Source organism: Nymphaea colorata, chromosome 3 (genome assembly GCF_008831285.2).
Source record: "Nymphaea colorata isolate Beijing-Zhang1983 chromosome 3, ASM883128v2, whole genome shotgun sequence".
In the NCBI taxonomy this organism is placed as follows: Eukaryota; Viridiplantae; Streptophyta; class Magnoliopsida; order Nymphaeales; family Nymphaeaceae; genus Nymphaea; species Nymphaea colorata.
The window spans coordinates 9,214,139-9,226,388 of record NC_045140.1 but is presented as its reverse complement, the minus strand read 5'-3'; the positions used below and the strand labels follow the sequence as shown (position 1 = coordinate 9,226,388).

Genomic DNA, 12,250 nt, shown 5'->3' with positions numbered 1-12,250 from the left:
AATTTCGAGTTCTTCAACCGTCGAGACCTCAGACCCTGCCCTGCCATGGCGTCGCATGTGCGGTTGCATTTCTGCTGGCTGCCGCACCTGTTCCTGCCTTCCTCGTGGCTGCCCACATCCTCACCATCGGCCCGTCACCTTCGCCACTTTGTTGTCCCCTCGCCTTGCAATCACCGTTCTGTCGCCTCACCGTCAAGTTGCCCACTGCTCAGGCTCAGGCTCAATCCACAACCACGCCACGTTTGCGGCCTGTGCCCCTGCTGCTGGCCCGCTGCCTGACACTATCTGCCGATTCTGCCTACAGCCTTGCCGTCTCCATTAGTCGTTGGCGTTCACGTCAAGTTGCCCACTGCTCAGGCTCAGGCTCAATCCACAACCACGCCACGTTTGCGGCCTGTGCCCCTGCTGCTGGCCCGCTGCCTGACACAATCTGCCGATTCTGCCTACAGCCTTGTCGTCTCCATTAGTCGTTGGCGTTCACCTTCTCGCTGCCTAGCTGTACCGATCACCATCATCGGCTCTTCTCGCATACCTCAACCCCTCGCCGGCTCGCCGTGTACTAAAGCGGGCCGAGCTGCGGACAGCAAAATCTTGGCCCCGGACCCAGCTCAGCCCGATGCCCAGTCCTAGTCTTGGCCCTCAATTTGTTAAACGAGACTGGCCGCTGGAAACAAAAGGGCAATCCTCAATTTCTAACCAATATCAAGCACCTTACAATGGAAACGTTGGTCCGACCAAATCAACAAGTTTCAGATACACTACATTGGATGCAAAGAGAGATGGCGGAGCCGGTTGTAAGTGCTTCTACCAAGAAACATTGGTTACTAGAATTTTGACATAAATTATAACACGAGTCCATGGGCTACATAGAGGTCGCTCTTGCCAGCAAGAGTCCAATAGGTAGGTGGTCGGTTCTGATTATTGAATAACAGCAAATAAACAAGGGTGACTATACTGCAAGGCGCAAAATTCAAAAGGAAAATAGTGCAAGAACAATGCTGAGGCACTAAACCCGAATCAGTATATTAAACTGCATCTATTACAACTTTACACATACAACAGTCATAAGTAAAAAACTCATGTCATTTACACATCTCAGCCTTATGGCCTCCTTGGCCATACGAGGGGACAGATCCAACACAGATGATTAAAATAATGCCTTTGAGGCCAACCTCATTTAACTGCATAGAGAATGACAGACAAAAGTGCCATGTGAAACCCCCACGAGTGAAACCACGAAACCAGATCCACTACCTTCCAATTCAACCTCCCCCACCAAGGTCAAAATTTACTGGATCAACCTTAACATATTCTTCCAGCAATAGTTGTACCGAAAATGCAAAGGTCCACAGTACACGTTCAAGGAGAGGTCTTAGACTGAGCCCCATCATATGCCAATATCATGCCTCAACAACCACAGGATCTGATTCATCTTCAACGAAGTCAGATGCAAAATAATCCTCAGTTTCACATGTAGCATCTACTTCCTCCTCTCTTTTCTCAGCCTCAGAATGTAAAAGCTTATCTCTCAACTTCATCAACAATTCTTCTCTGACATCTTCATGCTCAATGAGAAAGCGCTTAACATTGTCTTTGCCATGGAGCGTTTGGTCATTGATGGTGTAATATGCACCAGCCTTCTTGATGAACTTGTGCTTGCAACCTAATTCTAGAATTTCTGATTCCCGATTAATCCCTTTGCCAAATTCAAGCTCAAACTGTGCAGTCTTGAATGGAGGAGCATGCTTGTTCTTCACAACCTTCACTAGCACTTCACTTCCAACTGTCTGCCAGGAACCCAATACCATCATAAGATCCTTGAGCCAGAAAGTAAATGAGCACAAACCTCAACTAAGCAGGCAACATATATTGCATGTGGAAAACTGTGGATGTGGTAATGCATGAGCATATGTCTCAGTGTAAAGAAGCAGTTTATACTCGTACTGCTACCTATCCAAAAGGGAAGAGAAAAAGCTAAACTGCATCCCCTTACAAACAAAATAAGTTGTACTGTGCAATATGACTGTAGGACCCAACTACATCTGTCAGCTTTAAAAATCAGAAACCACATATCATCAATTCAAATTAATTAATAACCAAGGAAAGTCATCATAACAATATTTCATTTTACAGTGCACGAGAAAACTCCCAAAGAAAATTTCCTTTAAAGTACTTTCATTTAAAACAGTACTAATTCATCATATCCTAGAATAAGGATTATATTCAAACAAGGTACAAATCAATACAAAAACCATTTCTCATTCTAATGATATTCAAATCATATAAGCCTGCTTCAGAAAGGCCAGAGGATAGAACAAAAAACCTACATTTTCAATGAAAACAGGAATAGTTAATTACAAATACCAATTAAGACCATAGAACTCGCCCATACAGATAGCTTACTGGTGCTAGATAGGCAAGGCATTCACCTCATCTCCTTTTTTAATTAGGCCAATGCGTTTGATATTTAGGCGGATAGATGCATAAAATTTTAAGGCATTTCCTCCTGAAGTCACTTCAGTTGGCCCACCAAATCCTCCAAATGTGCTCAACTTCGATCTCACCTAAAATAGCAAAACATGTCAATGAACATGAAAATTGATTTGTGTTCTCAGATAACACAGAATTTATCTTGTAAATGTCAGACTCACAACAGCTGGGGAACAGAATATGAATATCAGGTAAGAATCTTTAATCAGTTTCAGAGTGCACCAGTGAATTAACAATTATACTTCAGGAGTCAATGGGAGAAAAGAAAGAAAATAGTGCAAACTTTTTAAAAAATTGCTTTCCTTAAGGACCGACTGTGCCTGACACAAGCCTACAAGACGTCACAGGGAGAAAAAGTGAGGGCCAGAGGGTGGACAACTAAACCTTTTGGATGTGCAGTGCAGGGTGCGATGCAGCAATATCTATCCATGCTTGGAAGTCCCCCAACAATTTTCGATCTTGACATAGCTTAGAAACAAGGGGTTCTTCCACTGATTCAACCTAAACTTTGTTCCCCAACTATTGAAAACAATGTGGATAATAAAAACTTGGTGTACCAGACAATTAATGAGAAACTAGGACTTCCGTAGCTTCTTTTTTTTGGCAACATATTGATCAGCTAACCTGATTTATAAATATCAAAATTGTCTGTGAAAGAGATAATGAGTGGCTCAACTTGCGAAGGGCCTGGCTCATCAGTCTTGCCTGTACTGCCATATGTGCATCACCCATCTCACCATCAAGTTCACTCTTTGGTACAAGAGCAGCAACCTGAATCCAAACTGGATGATTATCAAAAATGATTAAAGCAATGATACAAAGTAGATTACAACATATACAAGCTTAAGCACATAAATCCTGTGGAACACTCTTCAAGCAGGTATAAGAACAAAAAGAAGAGATTAGAACAGAAGAATGCAGTATGCAAATACAGTCAGATGATCTGAGGATAAGATTCATCAAAAGGAAACGTAGAAATTAAGCCCCCAGGCTAAATCCACCCACTAAGAGTCAAGACATATTCACAAGGCTAATGTCTCACAGAGGGATTGTAAATAACAAGATATTCTCTGCCTTGTAGTGTTTGCCAGTTGGGACCACATATCAACTTGTGAAACAATTTCATGTGTGGGAACTAGACATACATGTTTGCATATAAGCAGGTGCTCATCATATAAGCAAAATACTTTATGCACAAGCAACACTGAGCCCCACTACAGATTAATCATTCAACAGATAGACGTAATGCAGAGTGCCCAAACTTACACTGTCTACAACAACAACATCAATAGAACCACTGCGAATCAATGTGTCAACAAGGCTTAGTGCCTGCTCTCCACAATCAGGTTGTGACAACAATAAGTTCTCTGTTTTCACACCAATAGCCTCCGCTAGTGCTGGGTCAAGTGCATGCTCAGCATCAACAAAAACACAATAGCCTGAAAAGAAACGTTAGAACATATGATTAATAAATTGACTATTGTCTGTTAGGAACACAAACAATTATTAAGTTCTATGAGGTAGTTCGGTCTATGTTCACTAATTGACAGGAAAAACTGCCAAATCAACTTAAGTCAGAAAGTTGTTTATTCATTAATTCTTGGTTGATTTTTACAAGAAAAAGAAAACAGGCTTCTTATGTTCCCATAAAAGCTTCAAAATTACCTCCGCGCTTTTGAGCTTCTGCAATCACATGGAGAGCGAGGGTTGTTTTACCTGATGCCTCTGGGCCATATATTTCGACTACACGCCCCTATGTAAGACCATTAAAAGACATTGAGTTAAATGGAGCCAAAGGTGAATTGAGAAACACAAGGAGATCAAGAAGTTATCAGTTGATATTGCAAAGGATAAATGTAAATACCAAGTTACCAGCTAAACGATAGAACATAAATACAGAAGCCATCAGCAATAACACTAATCATGAAGCTAAGCAACACGACTACCTACATGTTGACTACATTTCTGAATCATTGTTCCCAACACATAGTAACTTAAGGTTTCTGTACTAAAAATATTTGCTAAAAGAATAGTCAATATCACTAACCACGCTTAACTTTTGTCTTGGTCCTTAGGAGCCAATGAGGTGAAATATACCAACAAAACAACATTTACAGCAGACTCATATAAATGTGACTATAATAGTCACTAAAGAAGAATATGATAGAAAAAGGCACTAAGGCCACTTGGAAATATATCAATCTTATTGAATGAATGTCAAATGGCTGTGTAAAACAGCATACTTTGTACAAGAGGCAGCCCAAGAATATATACAAGCAATAAGAGTGAAGGAGAGAAGGAAGAGAGCGCTGTTCTAGCCGGTGGAGGTTCCAACGGCTCATAAAGGAGCCGTTGGAACTCCCAACGGCTAGAACAAAGGGGAAACAAAAAGAAAAAGAAAAGGAAAAGGAAAAATAAAAAAGAAAAAGAAAAGAAAAGAAAAAGAAAAGGAAAATAAAAGGAAAGAAAAATAAAAATAAAAGAAATAATAAAATACATAAAAATAAAAATAAAATGTAAAAAATGTAAAACCTAACCTCGCTATGATATCAACAAGATATCTTATTTCCTAACACCCCCCCTTAAACTTACGGTGGTAACACCGAAAGTTTATCTAAAAGAAAGTTGAATCTGGGAGAACATAGAGGCTTCGTGAAGAAATCAGCCAGCTGAAACTCGGAGGAGACATATGAAAGTTTGATGGTCTTGTTCAAAAATTCTTCACGAACATAGTGACAATCCATCTCTATATGTTTTGTTCATTCATGAAATGTTTGATTCTTGGCAATGTAGATAAAACTCTTGTTATCGCAGCACAAATCAGTAGGTTCTTCTATTCTTGTTCCCATATCAAGAAGCATTTGACGAAGCCACACAATTTCCATAGTTGTAGAAGTCATGGCTCGATATTCAGCTTCAGTAGTGGATAGAGAGACTTTCTGTTGTTTCTTGCACTTCCATGAGATGAGTGATTCCCTTAAAAAAACACAAAAACCAGTAGTTGAGTGTCTATCATTTGGATCTCCTCCCCAATCAGCATCAGTATAAGCAATCAAGTTTAAAGGGGAAGAGAAAGACATAAATACTCCCTTATTTATTGTTCCCTTAATATATCTAATGATATGAAGAACAGCTCCCATATGAACGGTTGATGGAACATGTTGAAATTGACTCACAGTATGAACTGCATGAGCAATGTCAGGCCGAGTGATGCTAAGATACATTAAGGAACCCACAAGCTGTCGGTAAGGAGTGGGATTGGTAAGTGGAACTCCATCATCAATCTTCATTTTGTTTCCTACTGCTTCAGGAGTTTCTATGACCTTCTCATCTGTTATGGCTGATTTAGCAATGATCTCTGCAGCAAACTTAGTTTGTGACAAAAAATATCCTCTAGTGGAATATGCAACCTCAATACCCAAGAAATACGTTAGAAAACCTAAATCTTTCATTTCAAAAGTTCTTTGTAACAATTTTTTACATTCTCTAATACCTTTCTTATCACTACCTGTAATGATCATGTCATCAACATACAGTAGGAGGATTATACCTGCATTAGTATTCTTAACAAACAAGGCAGTGTCAGTTAAACATGAATGAAATCCATAATCAGAAATAACAAAGTAAAAACGGTCAAACCAAGCTTTAGGAGCTTGTTTGAGGCCATAAAGAGCCTTATTAAGTCTAAGAACCTTTCTTTGCGGAACTGACAACCCTGGTGGTACTTCCATGTAAACTTCTTCCATAAGATCTCCATTTAAAAAGGCATTTTTAACGTCCATTTGGTAGATATTCCAGTTTTTAATAGATGCTAAAGCAATAAGGGTCCTAAAGGTAGTCATTCTAGCTACAGGAGGAAAGGTTTCCTCATAGTCAATACCATATTCTTGAGCGTAACCTTTGGCAACAAGTCTGGCTTTATATCTTTCTAAAGATCCATCACTTCTAGTCTTCACCTTGTAAACCCACTTGCATCCAATAGTCTTTTTTCATATAGGTAAGTCTTGTATTTCTCAAGTTTGGGCTTTTCTCAAGGCATCTAATTCTTTTATCATGACATTCTTCCATTCAATATATTTAGAGGCTTCATTAAAAATAGAAGGTTCAAAGTGAGAGTGAATGACATTAATTCTAGCTCTATGAGTTGGGGTGAAAGTTTCATATGACACAAACCTATTGGGTTGTCTTACATTTCTAGTAGATCTTCTAAGGTTTTCTTCACTTTGTGGAGTTGGTTGGAGATCAATAGTCTCATGATGTTCTCCTTCATCAACATCTTGTTGTTGGTTTCTTCTATGATATGTGATTATATCCTTAGCTACTCCGTTATCATTATCATCAGTGTTACTATCATCAACATCATGCATTTCATCATCACATTGAGAGAGATATTTAAATAAAAAGGAATAATCATTGTTGTGTTGTGATTCTCCACAAATTTTGAATCCATTTTCGCCTTCACAAAACTTTACATTTCTTGAAACTATGATCTTGTCTTTGACTGGATCATAACATTTGTAGTCTTTTTGTGTTTCAGAATAACCAATGAAAACACACTCAATAACCTTTGAACTTAGTTTATCAGCCTTGTCATTAAGAACAAAACATTTGCAATAAAAAACACGAAGCCTTTTCAAATCAGATTCATATTTGAATAATTTTTCAAAAGGGGTTGTATTATTTAAAGCTTTTGAAGGCATTCTATTTATGAGATATACAGAGGCTAGGGTTGTTTCGGCCCAAAAGTTTTTAGGCACATTTTTTGCAATAAGAAGAGTTATAGTTGTTTCAATTATGTGCCTATGTTTTCTTTCAGAAAGTCCATTTTGTTGAGGTGTTCTTGGACAAGATTTTTGATGGACTATTCTATAGTTTTCTAAATATCTTTTGAACTCATTTGAAATGTATTCGCCTCCAGAATCAGTCCTTAGGATTTTTAATTTAGCATTAAACTGTGTTTGTACTAAGTTGTGAAAATTTTTGAACATGTCAAAAACCTCAGATTTGTATCTTAAGAAATATATCCAACAATATCTAGTGAAATCATCAACAAATATCACATAATACGATAGCCCTCCTTTTGACATGATAGGAGAGGGCCCCCACACATCAGAATGAACAAGTTCAAAGGGAAAAGAGGAAAAGAAGCTTCTTTGTCCAAAAGATAAGGATTTCATTTTTCCATGTATACAATCATTACATTTGAAATTCTCAATACAAACGTCCTTGGTAGGACTCATCATAGACAATTTTCTAATGTTTGGATGACCTAATCTTTGATGCCAAACATTAATGTCCACATTTTTCACATAGTGACAAAACTTTTCCTTGGGGATGCATAAATTGTCTATGTAGTAAAGGTTCCCTTTTCTAAAACATTCCCCAATCAATCTCCCGGTTTGGTGATCCTGCACCAAACATTTATTTGATGAGAAAACGATGTTAAAACCAAGATCTAAAATTTGAGATACAGAAAGTAAGTTAAGATTAAGTCTAGGGACATAACTAACTTTTGGAACAAAGAACTTTTGTTTTCCAAATTCTTTTTCAAAATCTCCGATCCTTTTAACATTCAAAGATGTTCCATCGGCAGTAACTACATTAGATTCTTTTCTTGCTTGTTCAAAATTGGTCAAAGATGATATATTTAGTGTCATATGAAAAGATGCACCGGAATCTAAAAGCCAAGAAAACATACCGGGAGTGTTGGAGGTAGATGTCGTTGTTGCTAGTGCTTCGGGATTCGACTCTTTGATCATAGGTTGAAGCACCGACATGATTTGATTCAACGTTGTGGAGATTGAAGAGAGATCACATCCTTCATTTGCAACATTTGCAACCTTCCTTTGGTCAAATTGACTATTGTTGTATTGCCCACCTTGTGAATATGAAGTTCCACTTCCACGGTTGTGTTGCCCTCCTTGAGGATATGAAGCTCCTCCTTTGAAAAGATTTCCTCCATAGTTTCGTGGTTGTCCTTGATTGTTATTCAACTTTGGACAACTAGGTCTAATGTGACCCGGTTCATGACAAAAGTGGCAAACAACCTTAAATTCCCCTCTATTTTGGTTTTTAAAGTGAGGAGGTCTAAAAGATTTGATGTTGTTCCCGGGTCGTTCCCGGGTCTAGAGGTGGCTAAAACTTTTTCTTCTTCTTGTTTGGAAATAAGAACACTATCTAATTCTTTGGATAATTTCATTCTAGTTTCTTCACCGCTTAACATCGTAAGAAGTTCATGAATGGGTGGAGGAGAGGCTAAAGAAAGTAGGGCTGACCTAATTTGTTCAAATTCGGGTCGTAGACCTTGAAGAAATTGAAAAAACCTAAATTCATCGACTTCTTCTCTTCTAATCTCATGACACTTACAATCCAATCCTAGTTTGGGAGCAAGTTGATCTAACTCATTCCATACACTAGAGATTTCCATAAAATAATCTCTAACATTATTCTCACTTTGCTTGATACTTTGGGCTTTTTGAATCAAGAGATATTACGGGCCATATCTTTTTGGGTAAACATTCCCTTGAGATATTCCCAAACTTCACTTGCTCTTTCATAATACATGAGATTTTGGGCAATTCTAGGTTCTATACTTCTGTAAATCCATTCTTTAATTCTAGAGTTTTTGGCCTCCCAATCATCTAATTTTTTATAGTATTCATCCATGGCATTTTTTCTCTCTTCTACATTCAAGTCTTTCTCAACTCCATTTTCAATTTTGGTCAACTTAGAGAAGGAGGGGTAGACGTACCTCTTATGAAACCCTATAAATATTTCCCTTTGATATGCATCTCCAAGCATTTTGCCCATAGAGTGTAGTTGGTTCCATCAAGCTTGTACGGAGCATGATAACTTCCTCCTTCGATCAAGACTTTGGAGTCCTCCATAAGAGCAAGATTTTAAGTAACAATCTCCACGACAAACAAAGAGGAAGTCCTTCTAGAAATTTCACCAAACAGTTGGTGAGCAACAATAATAAGGTCTTCAAGAAATGTTGATCAGCAACAATGGCCTCGTCTGAAAATTTTCTTCAACAGTCCAGTAGCATAAACAGCAAAAAAACAGCTTATAAAAGCTTTCCAACATGCAGCCCACTGGCTCTGATACCATATAAATGTGACTATAATAGTCACTAAAGAAGAATATGATAGAAAAAGGCACTAAGGCCACTTGGAAATATATCAATCTTATTGAATGAATGTCAAATGGCTGTGTAAAACAGCATACTTTGTACAAGAGGCAGCCCAAGAATATATACAAGCAATAAGAGTGAAGGAGAGAAGGAAGAGAGGGCTGTTCTAGCCGTTGGAGGTTCCAACGGCTCATAAAGGAGCCGTTGGAACTCCCAACGGCTAGAACAAAGGGGAAACAAAAAGAAAAAGAAAATGAAAAGGAAAAATAAAAGAAAAGAAAAAGAAAAGAAAAGAAAAAGAAAAGGAAAAGAAAAGAAAAGAAAAATAAAAATAAAAGAAATAATAAAATACATAAAAATAAAAATAAAATGTAAAAAATGTAAAACCTAACCTAGCTATGATATCAACAAGATAACTTATTTCCTAACAACTCAATGACTCATATTAAATAATTTATCCTTATATTCATGACTAAGATGAGTCCCTAAAAATGATGAGCACTTTATTGCTTTGCATTTCTTCAACATATAAGGTTTTAACTTTTAAGCATTCATTTATGGAAAAAAAAAACAGAAGAAACCACGCACATCATAAAATTTGCAAATATCAACAATCAGCCTGCACCAGTCATCAGCCCAAGCCGCAGATATTTTAGCGTAAACATACTCAAAGATGGATGCATCAAAAAGATGAGCAACTAGGCACAACAGTAGCGATCAAACACATCTATAAGCCATTGTTGAAAAACTCCAGAAACTACAACTGCAGAGCTAGAGAATACCTTCGGAAGTCCTCCAATCCCCAATGCCGCATCTAGTGCAAATGATCCGGTAGAAATTACAGGTACGACTCGATGACCAGCACAACGACCAAGCCACATAATTGCTTCTTTTCCAAAGGAAGAAGCTATTTGGTCCAAGGCCTGCTGAAGAGCCAATTCTTTCTCAGACATCTTGTCTTCTCCAGGATCACTTCCATCTGATTTACACTTCTTCCGTGCTAGAATTGACAAAAGCATACCTTACTCCCTGACGGAAATTACTATATAATTCTCAAAAAAGTAGTTCTCAGAGTTATACTGTTAACAGCTTCATATCAAGAGTAAGTTTATAACCTGGTTTAGCAAAGTTACGGAATTGTAAAGCAGATGCTGAAATGGTCACCGGTCTGTATATCTGCAACCAAAAAATCACACAGCAAGAGATATCTAAGTTTGGGGATATGACACAAAAGATTGCAAAAGCGTCGTTTTTACAAGAATTCTGCATTTACATAGCATGTGTACTAGCCTCATATTCAAGCCACGGTTAAAAAAAAAAAAAAAAAAAAAAAAAAAAAAAAAAAAAAACCTCCAGTTTGTTTATTGGAATTCACTAAAAAATGACGCAACTCCAAATCAAAGTCGATAAATTATGTTTGAAGTTTGAACTTCCATTGCACTGAAGGGCTACTACTTAAACACATTTTAGATACTTCTGAAATATCTTACCACACCAAGCAACATAGACACAGGAACATTTACACAATCTGAGAAGTGAGAAGCCAACATTCCAAATGCCTAAAATCGGCAACAAGAAGCAGGAAAAGAAAAAGAAATACTACAGAAAGAGCTTCAATCCATGTCCAAGGCACAAAATTCTCCAGGCATACAAGTTTCTTAGACTCCAGAAAATAACAAAACAATCAGGTAATCTAACACAAACAAAGAAGTATAGAATCGCAACATGCAATCCATCTACAGCAACAAAAAAACATCAAGACCCCACAACTGTGATCAAATTCACTGCCATTAGGCGATTCTGCAACCATTCTCTCCAACAATCGCTCCAGAAACTTACTTTTCAAGTAGCCTAAATGCCCAAGAGGGAAGACAAAAGCGTTGACTTCTACTATGCACTAGACAGCTAACGCCCAACGGAATGAAGAAGTCAAGAAACTCCATTTTTACGCCTTAACGACACCAACTGTGTGTTACTACTCAGAAGGACCAAACCGCAGAGAGAGAGAGAGAGAGATAGAGAGACCCTGGGGTGAAGCAGAGAGGAAAGCCGAGAAGCGCTCATCAACATCCTGGCCATGGTTGGTCCTCCGCCTTCTTCGGACTTCTCAGGGACCGGAGAGGGACCAGAATCAGAGTCGCAGAGGGGAATCGGAAGAGGCGAAGCGATTCCCTCCTTGCTGTTTCGCGCGCGGGAAACGCTTCGTCCTCCCCTTTAGGGTTTTCCCTCCGCCACCTCTCCTCACGCGGAGCTTCTCTCTCGTTTGAATTGCTTGACCGAGGGGCGAGGACACCCCAGGGTTTATACCTCCTTGTAGTCCGTACAGTTTTCAGTTTCAAGCTCATGGTTTGCTTATAATTGTCAAAAACCGACTGATAATTTTTTTTAACGAGTCACTTAAAAAAACTCGATGGATACTATTCTCCGTAGGTACTGGCATTTACCGTTTTCAACTAACTAACTATGTATTTTTTTTTCCTCGTTCAGGCTAAAGTAAATTTAACCGAAACTCTTATTTGAGAGTGCTCGTAAAAGCTCTACTTTTATGAAGAATTATATATGATATTTCTTTTCATTATTATAAATAAATTGAACCTCTCATTTGAGAGTGTTCCTAAAAGGTATAGT

The 12,250-nt window shown here is 38.2% G+C and overlaps 1 protein-coding gene across 2 annotated transcripts; it reads right to left on the bottom strand.

Annotated features, from left to right (window-relative positions):
* Window positions 1–999: 999 nt before the first annotated feature.
* Window positions 1,000–11,886, bottom strand: LOC116251154 (DNA repair protein recA homolog 3, mitochondrial). 2 transcript variants are annotated; one of them, XM_031625254.2, is made up of 8 exons: window positions 11,648–11,886; window positions 10,738–10,798; window positions 10,405–10,622; window positions 4,156–4,243; window positions 3,757–3,929; window positions 3,115–3,261; window positions 2,430–2,564; window positions 1,000–1,787 (listed from the first exon to the last, which is right to left on the bottom strand). In XM_031625254.2, the coding sequence occupies exons 1-8, from the start codon at window positions 11,699–11,701 to the stop codon at window positions 1,401–1,403; spliced, it is 1,263 nt and encodes a 420-aa protein (XP_031481114.1). In that variant the 5' UTR covers window positions 11,702–11,886; the 3' UTR covers window positions 1,000–1,400. The 2 variants fall into 2 exon arrangements, with proteins under 2 accessions (XP_031481114.1, XP_049933007.1); XM_050077050.1 differs by lacking the exon at window positions 11,648–11,886 and having other exon boundaries at window positions 10,405–10,651.
* Window positions 11,887–12,250: the final 364 nt, after the last annotated feature.